General features: G+C 40.0%; 1 protein-coding gene across 1 annotated transcript in view; it reads left to right on the top strand.

Moving 5' to 3' along the window:
* LOC120852518 (IQ domain-containing protein H-like) overlaps positions 1-17,001 on the top strand; it is a 112,832-nt gene extending 95,831 nt beyond the window's left edge. The window contains 2 exon segments of the mRNA XM_040225798.1: positions 4,417-4,539; positions 16,871-17,001. Of these exon segments, the coding sequence (XP_040081732.1) occupies positions 4,417-4,539; positions 16,871-16,954 (207 nt within the window). The 3' untranslated portion in view covers positions 16,955-17,001.
* The last annotated feature ends 574 nt before the right edge of the window (positions 17,002-17,575 follow it).

The following is a 17,575-nucleotide window of genomic DNA, read 5'->3' as shown; positions in this document are numbered from 1 at the left end:
GCTGAGCACTGAAGAATTGATGCTTTTCAACTGTGGTGTTGGAGAATACTCTTGAGAGTCCCTTGGACTGCAAGGAGATCCAGTCAATCCTAAAGGAATCCAGTCCTGAATATTTATTGGAAGGACTGATGCAGAAGTTGAAAGTCCAATACTTTGGCCACCTGATGCGAAGAACTGACTCATTGGAAAAGACCCTGATGCTGAGAAAGACTGAAGGCAGGAGGAGAAGGGGACCACAGAATGAGATGTTTGAATGGCATCACCAACTTGATGGGCATGAGTTTAATAAGCAAACTCCGGGAATTGGTGATGGACAGGGATGCCTGGTGTGCTGCGGTCCATGGCGTCACAAAGAGTCTGATGCAACTGAACAACTTAACTGAGCTTATTTGATCCCCATGATAACCCCAAGAATAATTAAGACATGGGCTTTCATACTCATTTTATAGATTAAAGGAAAGTAAGGCTAAAGGTAAAGGTAAGTGAGCTGCCCAAGATCATAAAGTTAAGTAAGTAGAAAAGCCCAGGTTTTCTGATTGAAGTCCCTTTCTGATGAAAAGATTTTCTGGTTGGTTGTTTAATTTCAAATATTTTATCTTATTTGTGAAATAATTTAGCTTAACAAATATTAATAAGAGCTAGCTTGTTTTTGAGTGCTTACTCTGTGCCAAACACTGTTTCAAGATCTTTATGAACTCATCTAAACCTCGAGACAACACTGTCATCTAAGCTGTCAGTCTGAATTAAAGACAACCCTAGATCATTGGCTGTTTTTGCCTATAGATACTGCAGACTTGGTTAAGTCTTTTTAAATATAGGTGTATCATGTATGTTCATCTTTATTTGCATTATTATAACACATTTATTAAGCACTTCAGCTAGGAATTTCACGAAGCATCCAGGATACAGGAACATTTGGCAAAGTCCATGTCCTTGAAGAGTTGAAAAGAAATATAAAATAGATAGCACACACACAAAGGAAAACCATGAGGTCTCATTTAAATGCTTTTCGAGTGATAGTCCCTTAACCGGCTGCTGGGGTTCTTAGGAGAAACAATTGTGGACAGGTGGGGACAGAGAACACTTTGCTCAGAACATAGAACTTGGTCTGGCCTTACAGACTAAGGCAGTCACCATGTGACAAGGAGAGGGAGACCCTCTGCAGTGGAAAGGACAGTAGCTGAAGAGAGACTGTGGTCTATTATGAACCAGCTGGACTGGGACAGAGATTACGGGAGGCAGGGAGTGGGAAAAGTGACTGAGAAAGTTGGGGAGTCTTGAAGGCAAGAAGGAGACACTGAAGAGTTCAGAGCATTGACCAATCGGAGTTTGGAAAACATGAAATTATAGTCATAATGCTCAATATCCCAGGTACCAGTTGAGGAAGGAACAGCCTGGAAAATTACATTTGCTATAGGTCTACAATGCTCCCAGGCCCTTCAAAGAAACAGCAACAATTAACAGTAGCTACTGTGTATCAAATACTAGGTGTTTGTTTAATCATCAGAAGTCAGAGAAGTTAAATGACATATCCAAGATCATACATTCAGTAAGTGGCCTAGTCAGGTTTTGATCTTTGGTCATTCTGATTCTGTTTAACCTCTCCACTACTGAATTCTGCTTGTACCTGCACCTCCCTAGTAGGCTGCAATGGTCTGGACTAGGATGGGGATGGTCATGGAAAAGAAGACATTACTTGGAGACATACATCAAATATCCTGGTTTTTCTTTCCAATTCCATATGAATCACAAGCTCAGGTCTGGGAGGAGGGTAATTGCAGTCTGTCTCCATAGAGTGGAAGAAGTCTCAGGATGGTTGCTGTCCAGTAATACTGAACAGTGAGCTCTTCTGCTTCACTTTGGAGCCAAGACGTGCACTGAGCTGGATCCTGGTATCAGATGCCTGCCCATCTCTCTCCCTCACTGACTGGTGCCTGATCTTGGGTTTGCTAGTTTATATACTATAGCAGCATAAGACAAGTTTAGAAGACAAAAATAACCTCAGAATTATCTTGTGAATTCATGGTAATTACCACGCAATTACATGCTCAGTAACCACAATGGAATTTCAGAGTATTTACAGCTCACTTCCACACACAAAAGCTCAGGCTTCTGGACCTTTGCTGTGAAGGCATGAGCATGGCACAGCCTGGCATGGCAGGGTGAGCAGGCGTGGTTGTCATGCTCCCCCAGACTGACTGCATAGCTGAGCCAGAGCTTCTCTTAGCCAGTTCTTGTTACCCTCCAATTATCTCTGCCAGAGCTACATTGTCCTCCAAAAGATGTCCTCTAGGGGCAAGGCCTGGGATGACTGTCCTGAGCTGTCATTTTCTAGAGCATGTGTGACTATCCCGTTTTGTGAATCAATCTCTGTTTCTGCCCCCAAAGCTCTCAGTGACTGTAAGTCCCCTGAATTACATCCTTTGAAGTACCTCTTCAGTCTGAGAGAAATGCAGTCCACTTTATTTCATGTATCTATTCTTTGAAGAAATACTGAACACTAGCCTGGGATGTCCAGCCTGGGATTCAGAAGCCAAACAGTGCCTGCCCTCAGAAAACTCCCAGTCATGAAAGGGCGCCAGCCAGGAGAACAACTCATAATAGGTTAGGGAGATAACAAAGTACAGCTGTGAGACAATAGATGGTCAAATAGATTTTCCTTTGTAAAAGTAGAATTCCCAGTGGCTCTAAGTGGGGACATACCAGTGGGGCTGCACAGATCGATGCATTAGCCTTTGGGAGCCTAACATTTTTGTAGGTGTGGACCCCACTTGTGTGTGGGCTTAATTACTGCTACGGATAACGTGACCATCAGATAAACTATGTAAATGTTGAAGGAAAAGACACAGTATGTGGGGGACGTATGTCACAAAAGATGAACATGAAATCTGTGTGTGTGTCTGTGTGTGAGATGTGGGGGAAAGGATGTTTATTTTCTGCTGGGTACTCGCTCAGTCAGCCGCAGTTCCCTGCATTAGCTCAGAGGCAAACAGGGGGCCTGGAGTTTCACAGAATATAGTGTGTCAGGTCGTTAGGATCCTTGCAACCAGCTGTGAGCCAGCAGCACCCCTTTTCCTTCTCCTATTTCAAGTCACTGCACGCAATCAGGCAGTTGCCCAGCACCTGAGGGTCCCCAAAGTTCAAAATCTGGGCCATGTGTAGCCGCTTTTATGCCGTAAGGTTGGCCACGGCTCTATGAGCAGTTTTCCAAATTTCCATTTACCCAAGGACAAACAGAGATAATTGCCAAAGGCAAATATCACATTTCATGAAGGACATGCTACGAAACTATCAGGAATCAATACTTTCTTTTGTGCATATTAAATTTCCAATATTTTAGGAGATACTGTAGTTGAAATACTTTGGACCTACTATAACCAGTCTCTTTGGGCTAGCTCTCATTCATAGGCAAGCAAGATAAAGAATAGCAATTTCCCAAACAAAGAAAGCAGTTGGAATTAAAGCTCTAGCATTGGTCCCTTCAAGGAGGTGAAGTACACTTAATTATTTGTTGCTGAAGAGCACAGTATGGAAAGGCAGAAGGAATCTTTACAGCAAGAAATCTAGTGAAAACTATTTTAGCCAGGGGACCACGGTTGGCTTCATAGTGATAAGTCATGCTGATATGAGGTGATGAAAGTAGCAGTTTACCTCTCTCTCCAAAACCAACAACCCTCATCTAACCATGAAAAAAAATCAGACACACCTCAACTGAGGGATAGCCTACAAAATACCTGATCAGTACCCCTCAAAACCGTCAGGTGAGACTGAGAAACTGTCACAGGAGACATGACAAACATAAGGTGGAGGGGATCCTGGAACAGAAAATGGGAACTAGGGGAAAATGAACTATATCCAAATAAAGTATGGGCTTAACAGTAATGTGGCGATTTGGTTCCTTAGTCATGACAAACATCATGTACGTGTACTGCATCAATGTGCCGTGTCAAAAGCAGGGGAACTGGGTGTGGGCTATACAGGAATTCTCTGTATAATCTTTGCAATTTTTCTCTTAATCCACCATTATTCTGAGATTAACATTGTATTTAGGGTTTCCCTGGTGGCCCAGTGGTTAGGAATTCACCTGCCAATATAGGGGACACGGGTTTAATCCCTGGTCTAGGAACATGCCACGTGCCACAGAGCAGCTAAGCCCATGGGCCACAGCTACTGAAACCCACGAGGCCTAGAGCCCGTGCTCCACAAGAGAGGCCAGTGCAATAAGAAGCCCATGTACTGCAGTGAAGAGTAGCCCCTGCCCACTGCAACTAGAGAAAGCCTGCGCAGAGCAACAAAGAGCCAGCACAGCCCCCCAAAAAGTAAAGAAATTAAAAAAAATTTTAAGTTTATATATTTTGTAAAAAGTTTGACATTCAGCTGTGTGTGTGTGTGTGTGTTTTTTTTTTTTTTTTCCAGTCACAGGCAACCAGTCGCTGTGCGGTGATGAGCACCCAGCTGAGGCACGACAGTCTCTCTCTGGTTTTTCACTATGTTTTTCTCCAAATGTGTAAGGCCCATGGCATCGGCTATAATATTGAGGTATGAAGGATGACAGTTGGCCAAGATTGGAGGAAATGTAGGCCTGTGGGTGATTTATGCAGCTAATAATTTGGTACCCCTTCAAACAGATGTTCTTTAAACATTGGTTTGACATGTATTTAGAGGAAGGCTGAGTGCTGCTTGGGGACGAGCAGAAAGGCAACTCCACAGAGGGTAGCACTTGGTCCTGGGAAGTTGGTATCTGTCCTCAGACTCATATACCCCATGTTAGTAAAGTAGAAGCCCTGTAGCTCACCGGACTTAGGAGTCATTTAGGGGGACCCTCTCTTCATTTTGAAGCATGTCTTGACTTTCTGACCCCAAAGCTGCTTACCTATGAACATCCTCCTAGTCTGGTTGGGCTGCCATAACAAAACACCATATACAAGGTGGTTTACAGGGCTTCCCTTGTGGCTCAGCTGGTAAAGAATCTGCCTGCAATGTCAGAGACCTGGGTTCAATCCCTGGATTGGGAAGATCCCCTGGAGAAGGGAAAGGCTACCCACTCCAGTATTCTGGCCTGGAGAGTTCCAGGGACTGTATAGTCCATGGGGTCTCAAAGACTTAGACACGACTGAGTAACTTTCACTTCATTTAAATAATGTAAATTTATTTTTCACAGTTCTGGGGCTGGGTAATCCAAGGTGACGTTCCCATTAATTCAGTTCCTAGTGAGGACCCTTCCTGACTTAACAGAGTAACTGCCTCTTTGCTGTGCCCTAACATGGTGAAGAGAGAGCAATCTCTGGTGTCTCTGTAACCCCTCCTAGAAGGACACAGGTGGTATCCAAATGGGGCTTCACCCTTATGGCCTCAATAACCTTAACCATTTCCTTAAAGTCCCTGTTTCCAATACATTCACATAGGGTATTAAGGCTTAAACATATGAATTGGGGTGGGGGGAATGGTACACAATTCAATTCATAGCGTCCTTCTACATACATAACATAGTTTCTTTCCAGGAGGAGTTCTGATAGAAAACAGTTTCCCCCATTTTTAGTTTATTTCTAGTGATATTGATGGCCAGCTGAAGAGTCAACTGTAGTTTTCAGCCTCAGAGTTTATTAGACTTCCATATGCCAGAAGGTGGCTAAATCTAATTTTAGCTATCTGAATCAACTTATTTTATTAGCTTCTAAAATATCAAAGCAGAACAAGCTCTGTGAGTGGGCATATTTGGCAGAGAAGTTCTCCTGTTGAAAAGAAAACATACTCCATAACTTTATAATGCCCCAAATTATTATTAGAGATTTATTTCTTCGGCTGAAGGCTTTGTACTTGACTGAAGTTCTAGTACCCCTGGGAAAAGTAAAGCACCAAATTTTTAAAGTTATTTATACCTTCATGGCTCTGTGAGTTGATCAGATTCATTTCTAAGAAAAAATCTCAGTACAGGAAACAAGCTGCTATGGCCCGGGAGAACAGTAGATGGTACAGAGGAAGGGATTCCACTGAGGGTGAGAAGAAATGAAGAAAGGGCAGAGAAGCACAGAAGACACAATGGGCGTAGCTTCCAGGTCTCTGGTGCTAAACAATCTATAAAGGATGAAAGATGAAATGGAAGAGAAAGAGAAATATAGACTGAAGGTGATGGAGTGATGGAACAATATGAAGAAGAAAAAGATAACAGGAGAAAATCTGGAGGATAAAATCCAGAGACTGGAACATTCTATAAAAATAAGGTGTGTGTGTGTGTTAGTTGCTCAGTCGTGTCTGACTCTTTATGACCCCACGGACTGTAGCCAGGCTCTCTCGTTCATGGAATTTTCCAGGCAAGAATACTGGACTGCATTTCCATTTCCTTCTACAGGAGATCTTCCCAATGCAGGGATCAAACCTGGGTCTCCCACATTGCAGGCAGACTCTTTACCCTCTGAGCCACCAGGGAAGCTTCATAAAAATAAGGTAGGAGGAGATAAACAGAAAGAAAAAGAACAAATAATAAATAAAGCTAAAGAAGAGATGAGAAATTGAGTCATGAAACTCTGAGGCAAGAAGGAGACATGTGACTACTTGGAAAAATTGCAAATTCTCTAGCAATGACCTTACTCTATTTTTCCTGTGAAGGATCCACATCTTTTCAGACCCTGGGATCCATCCCTGGTCAGAAGTGTCTACTTGTTCTCGCCATTGCATTTTCTTGGAGAGGTATTTAAACAAGTCCCTACTATGTGCTGGCACTGAGCTAAGCACTATTATATTATTATCTCTTTAATCTTCTGTAAGAAGTTGCTATTTCAGCCATATTACATGAGGAATTTGTGCTTAAAGAGTTTAAGCCCTTTCCCCAGGCCACACAGCCAAGCATTTTATGGAATGCTTTAATCCACAATTGTCCATAAAGTCAAATATGATTCTTTTTCTTACATCAGAATACCTCCTATGCACCTTTTTCTCTCTAAAGACTGTTTCTCACTAACTATGTATGTTTCTAAAACATTATTTCTAATCTGTTCCAAGAATTCTGAGATCCATTTCAAATGAAATATTCCACCTGGGTATTCCTTATGTATTCTTCAGTGGAAGAAGCAGAGACTTCTCCATAACCCCCTCAACTGTCTCTATTTGACAAAGGAAAAAAAAAAGATATGTATAACAATGAACTTCCCTAAAATTTTATTGCCTCCTTGGGTTATTCTGAGTCTATAAAGAAGATCCCTTACCCTAATTCCAGTGTTACATGTGCTATCTCCTTTCCAAGCATGTGTGGTCAGTTGCTCAGCTGTGTCCGACTCTTTGTGTCCCCATGGACTATAACCTACTAGCCTCCTTTGTCCCTGGAATTTTCCAGGCAAGAATACTGGAGTGGGTTGCCATTTCCTACTCCCGGGTATATTCCCAGCCGAGGGACTGAACCCACATCTCCTGCATTGGCAGGCAGATTCTTTTCCATTGAGCCACCTGGGAAGCCCTACCCGTTTCCACTCTTGATCAAATTTAATGTGGCAACAAGCAATATTAATAATGCCTCAATGTCATTGCTACCAAAAGAATCCTCAAAAGTCCTTATTCTCAACATTAAGTTCTTCTTCCCATTATCATCATCGAATTTCACATGTTGTTTTTGGTCCAAAATCTCAGGGGTGAAAAGGGGAAATGAGATCACCCTATGAGTTTATTTTTCCTTGCTGAATATTGGAAGGAAGCATTGCTGAGTTTGTAACCAGCTCGGTAGGTCTCATTCCTGGTATTTCTGTAATGCTACAAAATACCCCCACTGATTTCCTAATGAAATGAACTTGTAATGAAAGCCATACGGAGAAAAGTGTCACGTTTACTGCCTGCGACAGTGTGGTGGGCTGGTCTCACACATATATAGGCAATGTGCCATGGTCCTACATGACTCCACAGCCACCAGCAGTCACTTCCTCAGGCCAACGGATTGTCGTGGTGGCTGATCAAAATGTTCTCACTCTCCTCCTTTCACGCACATAACAGAATTATACCTCCTCCACCCTCTGCTAGTGAAATATGAATGGAAGTGATGTATGTCTCTCTGTGCCTTTAAGAGCCATTCCATGAGCCACCATGCCCTTTTTCCTGCCTTGGAAATCCTGGAAGCACACTGAAATGGAGCCTCCGTCAGCTCTGATATCCCAGCGGGGACCAGAGATCCATGCTGACCCACGTGGGAAATGAAGTATGAGCAAGAACCAACTTTTTTGTTACACAAACTAGTAATTGTTTGTTTGTTTGTTTTAACTACTGAAGCATAACTTAGCCTACTTGATTGATTCAGAAATTAGTGTCAAGAAAAGGATGCACTGCAAAAAGAAAAGAAGGATTATTACTTCACCATGTAGTCAGTACAAAAAGTAATAAGATATTTTACATTTGCATACCAAGTCAGGGGTTGAACCTGGGTCTCATGCATTGCAGGCATATTCTGTACTGTCTGAGCCACCAGGGAAGCCCCAGAAAAGGGCACATTGCTTTGGGGAAACAAACCCCATCTCCCATTTGACAGGCAGGGATATTCCCCACTATTCTAAAGAGGAGAGCGTGAAAGCTGCAGTACACTCAATTATGATTACTAAGTTTTCAAGTTCTCAGTTCCCCCATGTGTCTAGTGGCTGCCATGCTGGACAGCACAGTAAAGGATGCAAGACAAGATCATCTAGTCAGTAGTTCTTAGCCATTAGAATGACTGCCCATTAGAATGGCCTGAGTGAGATTTAAAACGTACAGATGTTCAGGCAAGTTTGGGAATAAGGAGAGGCAAGTGAGGCACTTACCCAAAGGACCTCAGTAATAAAGAGAAATTTAATAATGTAATGCAAAATGTTAAAATTAATTCAAGAAATCCATGATGAACAAAATATCAATATTTCAAATAAAAATATACTGATGTTTTCCCTTTGCCTTGGGCTCTAGTATGGCTTAGTGTGGCACTGTACCCAGGGCCCAGAACAATTAAATCAGTATTTTTAGAGGTAGGGTCCAGGCATTAAATTTTTAAAGCACTCAGATGATTCTAATATGCAACCAGCATTGACCACCATTCTAGTCCATTGTCTATTCTAATGCCTAGATTTCCTGATAAAATGGAGAGTCAATGGGGAGTTGCAATTCTGGCATGTGGTATCTTTTACCAAATCCCCCAAATGTAGTTTTTTGTGGTTTTTTTTTCTGCACTTCTAGTGATGAGAAGTCCACAGCTTCATGGGACAGCCATTTCCACTATTGGACAACTCCAGAATTAGCTTTTGTTTATTTGAGAAAAAAATGTTAAAAGATAGTTTTCCAAAAAGGATAAAATCACGCCTCTCATACAAATACAAAACTACACACATGATAAAGATTTTATTTAAGAGAGAAGAATTAGGCAGATTTTATAATCAGACAAGAAAGAATTTTTAAAAACCTTACATCTTTATAGATCATGACTATTGAAATGAAAATGTAAATGGAGGCAAAGTTGATTTTTCTACATGAGAAGCAGGAGAGAAAAATCAACTGAACCTCTACCAAACTGGATAGAATTTCTCAGTCACTTGTAAAATATCTCCCATAGAATCAAGGTGTGATATAGACAGTATATAGCTTTCCTCTGAAGTACAAATTATTTTTCACACAACAAACTGCTTCCCTATATTTTTTATCCATTTCTCTTAGAACAGTGGTTTTTAAATTTTGATGTGCATGAGAATCACATGAGCTAAATTGCAGATTGGAAAAGGAAATGAAAGCAAAAACAAATAAATGCTGCTGTTGCTGCTAAGTCACTTCAGTCGTGTCTGACTCTGTGCGACCCCGTAGACGGCAGCCCACCAGGCTCCCCCATCCCTGGGATTCTCCAGGCAAGAACACTGGAGTGGGTTACCATTTCCTTCTCCAATGCATGAAAGGGAAAAGTGAAAGTGAAGTCGCTCAGTCGTGTCCTACCCTCAGCGACCCCATGGACTGCAGCCTTCCAGGCTCCTCCATCCATGGGATTTTCCAAGCAAGAGTACTGGAGTGGGTTGCCATTGCCTTTTCTGAACAAATAAATGGGACCTAATTAAACTTAAAAGCTTTTACACAGCAAAGGAAACCATTGACAAAACAAAAGACCATCTGCTAAATGGGAGAAAATATTTGCAAATGGTATGCCAAAATATCCAAAATATATAAACAGCTCATACAACTCAACATGAAAAAAAAAAGAAATTGATTAAAATTTGGGCAGAAGACCTGAACAGATATTTTTCAAAACAAGACACACCGATGGCCAACAAGCACATGAAAAGATGCTCAACATCATTTGTCATCAGAGAAATGCAAATCAAAATTATGAGATATCACCTCATACCCATCCATCATCAAAAAGAGCACAAATAACAAATGTTGGTGAGGATGTGGAGAAAGGAGAACCCTCATACACTGTTGGTGCAAATACAAATTGGTGCAGCCACTGTGGAAAACAGTATGGAGGTTTCTCAGAAAACTAAAAGTATAATTACCATATGATCCACCAATTTCACTCCTGGGTAGAAAACACTAATTTGAAAACATACACGCACCCCAAATGTTCATAGCACCACTATTTACAATTGCCACGACATGGAAGCAACCTAAGTATTCACCAACAGGTAAGTGAATAAAGAAGATGTGGTATATATGTACAATGGAATATTACTCAGCCATAAAAAGGAATGAAAATTTGCCATTTACAACAACGTGGAGGGACTTAGAGGTATTATGCTTAGTGAAATAAATCAGAGAGAAAGAGAAATACTGTTTGTTATAAATTACATGTGGAGTCTAAAAAATACAACAAGCTAGTGAATATAACCAAAAAGAAACAGACTTACAGATACAGAGAACAAACTAGTGGTTATCAGCGGGAAGAGGGAAGGTGGGAGGGATAAAACAGGGATAGATGAAGAAGTACAAACTACTATGTATAGAATAAATAACCTACAACACAAGGAATATAGCCAGTATGTTAAAAAAAAAAAACTATAAATGTGGTATAACCTTTAAAAAGTGTCAATCATTATGTTGTACACCTGATACTTATATAATATTGTATATCAACTATATATCAATTTTGAAAAGGTGCAGTATATATAGAATGGAATATTACTCAACCATGAGAAAGAAGGAAATCCTGTTATGTGTGAGAACACAGATGAAACTTGACTGCATTATGCTAAGTGATAAAAGCCAGACAAAGATTATACGATATCACTTACATGTAGAACCAAAAAAAAAAAAACGTCAAACTCAATGAAACAGAGTAGAGTGGCGGTTACCAGGGCCGGGGGGGGGGGGGGGGGGGGGATTGGGAGGATATTAGTCAAAGGGACAAATTTGCAGTTTGAAAATTAGAATAGGTTCTGGGGAAATCTAACAAAGAGCATAGTGATTATAGTCAACAATATTATATTATATACTTCAAAATTGCCATGAGACTAGCTCTTTAAAATTCTCACCACAAAAATGAAATCATAATTATTTGATGAGATAGAGGTCTTAGCTAAAGCTATTGTGATAATCAAATTACAATAAATAAATATATCAAATCAACATGTTGTATACTTTAAACTTATACAATGTTTGATGTAAATTATAATCTCAGTTGAAAGACAACACCAACCAGGAATATATCTATTCCATGTTCTAGAGACAGCCTTTCCAAACGTGCTTCTCACAATATTTGCAATTAGGTCTAGACTTCAATTCAAATCTGCCTTAGTGGTCTTAGTGTAGCATGTTTTCTTTGTTTCCAACATAATATGCTATTTCTCTTCTTCCCATTCAAATTTTATAGGACAGACAAGGAACTATCTTTATATTATTTGAAAACTTGAAGAGAGACAGGTTGGGAATGTTGTAAGTATGAAGTATGTCTAAGAGATGTAATAAGCTAAGAAAATAGACTATAACAACCAACAAGAATGATGCTGCTTTTGCATTTTAATCAGTATGCTGATTTATTGAAAGTCTATCTTGTTTTATTTAGATCTTTAAGTATTTCATAAGCTGACTTGAGTTGTGTCAGTGGGAGTTCATTATTATAACTGATTAATTATCCAGAATCAATGGGTAAGAGTCTAGTTTTAACAACATATTATATTCAAACACATATACCTACAAGCCACAGCAAATCTGACTAATGAGGAACCAGCTCAGATGTCCTGATTGCAGAAAGGCAGTTGTCATTCTGACATGCTTAGAAAAATGCTCTGATGACTTGGCAAGATGCTCCCTAAAAGGCAGGGTCTGTAGCCTCTCCTCAGATCTAGTTCCAGCTCTGATGCAGTCTCCTTGAGATACATTTTATGCTAAGAGTCCTTTGCACCATTCAGGGGGTTTCTCTGTGTTTTCCTGTTTCCTGCAAATTTCTCTCCAGGTTATTCTGGAGAGCTTAGTAAAAGTTGTTACCTCATCTAGGACTCAGAGCTTTTGAGTCATAGCCTTGAACTGTATCTTATTCATATCTTGAAATATGGTTATTTGGTAACTTTAAGTCATTCTGATTTGTTGGGAAACTTTCTATCCTATATTTTTCTTCCTTTTAATATTTACAGCACATTGAAAAAGATAAGATGAACAAATATAAACTTTTCTTAGTGTTGCTTGATTTTCTCTGGAGGATTGAGAGGCTTTTTCATGAGTTGGCTGGGTTTTGTTTAGGTTTATGACAATCAGACCATATCAGGTGAGAGCTCTAAGAGGGAACCTTACACATCAGAATTGTGTGGCTTGGCTTCACTGGGATAACTTCATCTGATTTCACTTATACTAGGATATTTCTGGAAATAGTGGAATTTAAGTAGAAAGTTCAAGGAAGGGAAAAATGAAGGAAGTTCTAGAGGTGAATTATTAATAGGAAAGGGGACATACAGTCAATCTAGTTTCTTGGATCCCAAGCTGGGAACCGTGGACCTGAGGAGGCTGAGGGGGTGGCTAGAGGAGCTTGAATCCATGTGTGGACTCAGCATCACACACACACAATTTTTTTTAAGTATGAGTCTCAATCTTCAGGATATGTAAGAATCACCTTGAGGGACTTTGTGAAACTACACAATCAGAGATTCTGATTTTGTCGATCTGGATGGGACCCAGGAATTTGGAGAAGCACCTGGGGTCCAATACATACTGACCTTGTGGCAATAAAATACAAATCACTGTTAAAAAATTAATTACTCTCAAAATCTCTCTTGGTAATTGTCACATTACACTTGAAAATATGTGGACTATTTTCAAATATCTTTTGATAATGGTTTCTAACATAATTCCACAGTGATAGTAGAACAGACTCTGTACCATTTCAATACCTTTAGACTATGAAATTTTTTGCACCTTTTTTAATGTCCCTGGATATGTTCCACTGTCTCCTGGTTTGTAGTCTATGGGAACTTGAATAGAATTTGTATCATGCTATCGTATGAAAGTTGTATATATCTTAATTATGTTGAATTGGTTCATAGTGCTATTCAGGTCTACTATATCCTTCTACTTTTCTGTCTGTTCATTCTATTAATTTTTGAGAGTTTGATATTGAAACTCATACTAAAAATATTAATTTATCTACTTAAAAAATTGTAAAATATAGTAGAACTATATGTAACTTTGTTCTGTGTTTTCCAAGTCTACTGTAAATGTGTTATCATACTTTCATAATTTTAAAAAGAAAAAAATGAAAAAAAAATTAGTGACTCTAAAGTTGTCTTTCCCCTTCATGGATCACAGCTTTGTCGTGGTGAAGGGCCATCCAGGATGGACAGGTCATAGTGAAGAGTTCTGACAAAACATGATCCACTGGAGGAGGAAATGGCAACCCACTCCAGTATTCTTGCCTGGAAAACACATAAACAGTATGAAAAGGCAAAAAGATTTGACACCTGAAGATGAGACCCCAGGTCGGAAAGTGTTCAATATACTACTGGGAAAGAGCAGAGAGCAATTACTAATAGCTCCAGAAAGAATGAAGCAATGGGGCGAAACCAGAAACGACACTCAGCTGTGGATGTGTCTAGTGGTGAAAGTAAAGTCGATGCTGTTAAAGAACAACACTGCATAGGAACCTGGAATGTTAGGTCCATGAATCGAGGTAAATTGGACGTGGTCAAGCAGGAGATGGCAAGATTGAACACCAACATCTCAGGAATCAGTGAATTAAAATGGATGGGATAGACAGATGAATGGCTAAGGAAGTTGTGGTACATATACACAGTGGAATATTACTCAGCCATAAAAAGGAATGCATTTGAGTCTGTTCTAATGAGGGGGATGAACCTAGAACCTATTATACAGAGCGAAGTAAGTCAGAAAGAGAAAGACAAATATTGTATATTAATGCATATATATGGAATCTAGAAAGATAGTACTGACGATCCTATGTGCTGGGCAGCAAGGGAGACACAGACATAAAGAACAGACTTTTGGACACAGTGGGGGAAGGAGAGGTGGGACGATTTGTGAGAATAGCATGGAAACATGCTGCTGCTGCTGCTGCTAAGTCGCTTCAGTCGTGTCCGACTCTGTGCAACCCCATATATGGAAGCCCACCAGGCTCCCCGTCCCCGGGATTCTCCAGGCAAGAACACTGGAGTGGGTTGCCATTTCTTTCTCCAAAGCATGAAAGTGAAAAGGGAAAGGAAAGTTGCTTAATCGTGTCCGACTCTTAGTGACCCCATGGACTGCAGCCTACCAGGCTTCTCCATCCATGGGATTTTCCAGGCAAGAGTACTGGAGTAGGGTGCCATTGCCTTCTCCGGCATGGAAACATACACTTTACCATATGTAAAATAGGTAGCCAGTGGGAGTTTGATGTATGATGCAGGGAGCCCAAAGCCAGTGCTATGTGACAACCTAAAAGCTGGGATGGGGAGAGAGGCAGGAGATGGGTATAAGAGGGAGGGGACATATGTATACCTATGGCCAATTCATGTTGATGTATGGCAAAAATCATCACAATTTTGTTAAGTAATTATCCTACAATTAAAAATTTTTAAAAATTAGTTCTAAAAAATGGAAAATAAATGAAAATGAACAAGAATGGATGAATTTCATTCAGATGACCATTATATCTACTACTGTGGGTGAGGCAGATTTTACTTTCTTGGGCTCCAAAATCACTGTGGACAGTGACTGAAGCCATGAAATTAAAAGATACATAAACCATCTCCTTGCTCCTTGGAAGGAATGTTATGACAAAACTAGACAGCATATTAAAAAGCAGAGACATTGCTTTGCCGACAAAGGTCATATAATCAAAGCTATGGTTTTCCCAGTACTCAAGTATGGATGTGAGAGTTAGACCATTAAGAACACTGAGCACAGAAGAATTGATGCTTTCAAACTGTGGTCTGGAGAAGACTCTTGAGAGTCCCTTGGACAGCAAGGAGATCAAACCAGTCAATCATAAAGGAAATCAACTCTGAATATTCATTGGAAGGACTGAAGCTGAAGCTGAAGCTGAAGCTCCAATACTTTGGCCACCTAATGCGAAGAGCCAACTCATTGAAAAAGATCTGACTCATTGGAAAGACCCTGATGCTGGGAAAGACTGAAGGCAAAAGGAGAAGGTGGCAGCAGAGGATGAGATGGTTAGATGGCATCACCAACTCTATAGACATGAATTTGAGCAAACTCTGGGATATAGTGGAGGACAGAAAAGCCTGGCATGCTGCAGGGGTAGCAAAGAATCCAACACAACTTAGTAACTGAACAACAACAACAAAAATTTGCCTTTGGCTATTGTTTTTTCTATTAAAAGAAAAGATACCAATGTTCAGTAGCTATAAGGGGTAGGAGTAGGTGGTCCTTGGATTTAAGGAATGTAACTCAAGAAGTTTGGAAGTATTTGGCTAGTCCACCTCCTTCATTTCAAAGAAAAGAAATGAAGGCCCAGAGAGCTCAAGTAACTTCCTCAAAGTCACAAAGTCAGTAGCAGGGCATAGAGCTCTGGTCTCCTGTCTTGGAACTGGGAAGATTTCTACTCCCGCAACCTGATCCAAGGAAAGCCCTATCAGGCTGTAAGGAAGCCATTCCAAAAGCGTCTAAGCCTGACTCTAAGGTGACTTATTTTATAGATAACAAGTGGCAAAGAAGTAATCCCAAAGTTATTTGCAGCTGCCTTAAGAGGCATTAGCTCTTTAGGTTCACCCCCTCAAGACAGAACAATTTTTAAAAATTAATCCATTCCTTTAATCTATTTTTTCCTTTGATTAAAAAAAAGTTTGAATAATTGCTAGAAAAATACCCTGGAGTTTTGTTTCCAGGTTAAAATTTACAATGATCTAGTGGTTTGGGAATGTTCACTGCCCATAATTTAGTTCTGCAAGATGGTTTTCAAGTTCTCTGAAATCTTCCTTAAATGTGTGTTCAGCTTTATACAGACAGCTCTTCATGAATGGGGCACATTCTCCTCTGCACATAGATGGGATGCATTCATAAGTGGCAGGAATCACTTGTATACATGAAACAGAAAATAAATCCTAGATGAAAGTCTCCAAAATACTGAGGTGCCAGTGTCTCTGTAGGCAAGTAAATTGTTAAGCATGAATTACACTCAGAAACAATTCTCTTAAATTAACAATTTTTAAAATGAGCTAATACTAGTGTCCTAGCTCAGTGGTAGCCTTTTGCTAGGAATGACTGAACCTATTCCTACATTCTGCTATGTTGATTAATAAAAAAATATTTATTACACAAATCCTTTTTGTTGACAAGTTAAAATGGAGCCTCATCTTTCATATCTCCCTGAAGATTGCCACCTTGTGAGATTGAAAATACTCATTAAATTCCATCACCAGACAGGCACAAATGAGAGGGTGATTGTTTTTAAGCATGTGAGGGGAATCGTTGGTAAACTCATTTGTTTGGATATCATTAACAGAACAATCGGTGAGGATCTCCAGGGGGTCCTCATGACCTTTGCTCGCAATCTCTTCATCATCCATCAAGAAATATCAGCACCTAATATGCAAAGCGAGACCAATTTTAAGGTGAGGTGTTAATTAACTAACGATCCTGGTTAATTTCTATACAAGGGCTGAAAATACCTCATGCTGTATTGTAAACAAGTGCTAAACCATTTTTTTTTCATTGTAAGCGGTACATATTTTACAGCATGTGGGGTCAATATTGTAAGGTTCCCACTGAACCTGTTAGTTAAATTTAATAGTTTGAAACTTTTTCTTTAAATATAGTAGACTTGTTTTAACTTGCTGCCGTTTCCAAATCTAAGCTTACAAGACAACAGGGCTTTCTGATGTTGAAGGTGACATTGAAGTACCACAGTGGAGCCAAAACAGAGACTGTCACAACCAAAAATCCTGACTATAATCTACCTATATTTCAGATAATATGATATCTGGCTAAGGATTCCTGGGGAGTCTAAGTTTCTAGAGCCAGAAAAGTTCTGCAATCCCAGGAAGGACAACGTGTATAGGGAGAAACAGAAGAAAACCTCAGTATATTTGTAAGCCATCTGCCCCTCCCCCCATTTTGCTGAAGTGGGACATCATAACATTTTGAAGCTTCCAAACATCACCTAAGGATGTTGCTTCAGGAAATCCAGTCATGTATAATTGACTAGAAG

This window comes from Oryx dammah, unplaced genomic scaffold (assembly GCF_014754425.2).
Source record: "Oryx dammah isolate SB20612 unplaced genomic scaffold, SCBI_Odam_1.1 HiC_scaffold_26, whole genome shotgun sequence".
Taxonomy (NCBI): domain Eukaryota; kingdom Metazoa; phylum Chordata; class Mammalia; order Artiodactyla; family Bovidae; genus Oryx; species Oryx dammah.
The sequence above is the reverse complement of the archived record's forward strand: the minus strand, read 5'-3'. Positions and strand labels throughout refer to the sequence as shown.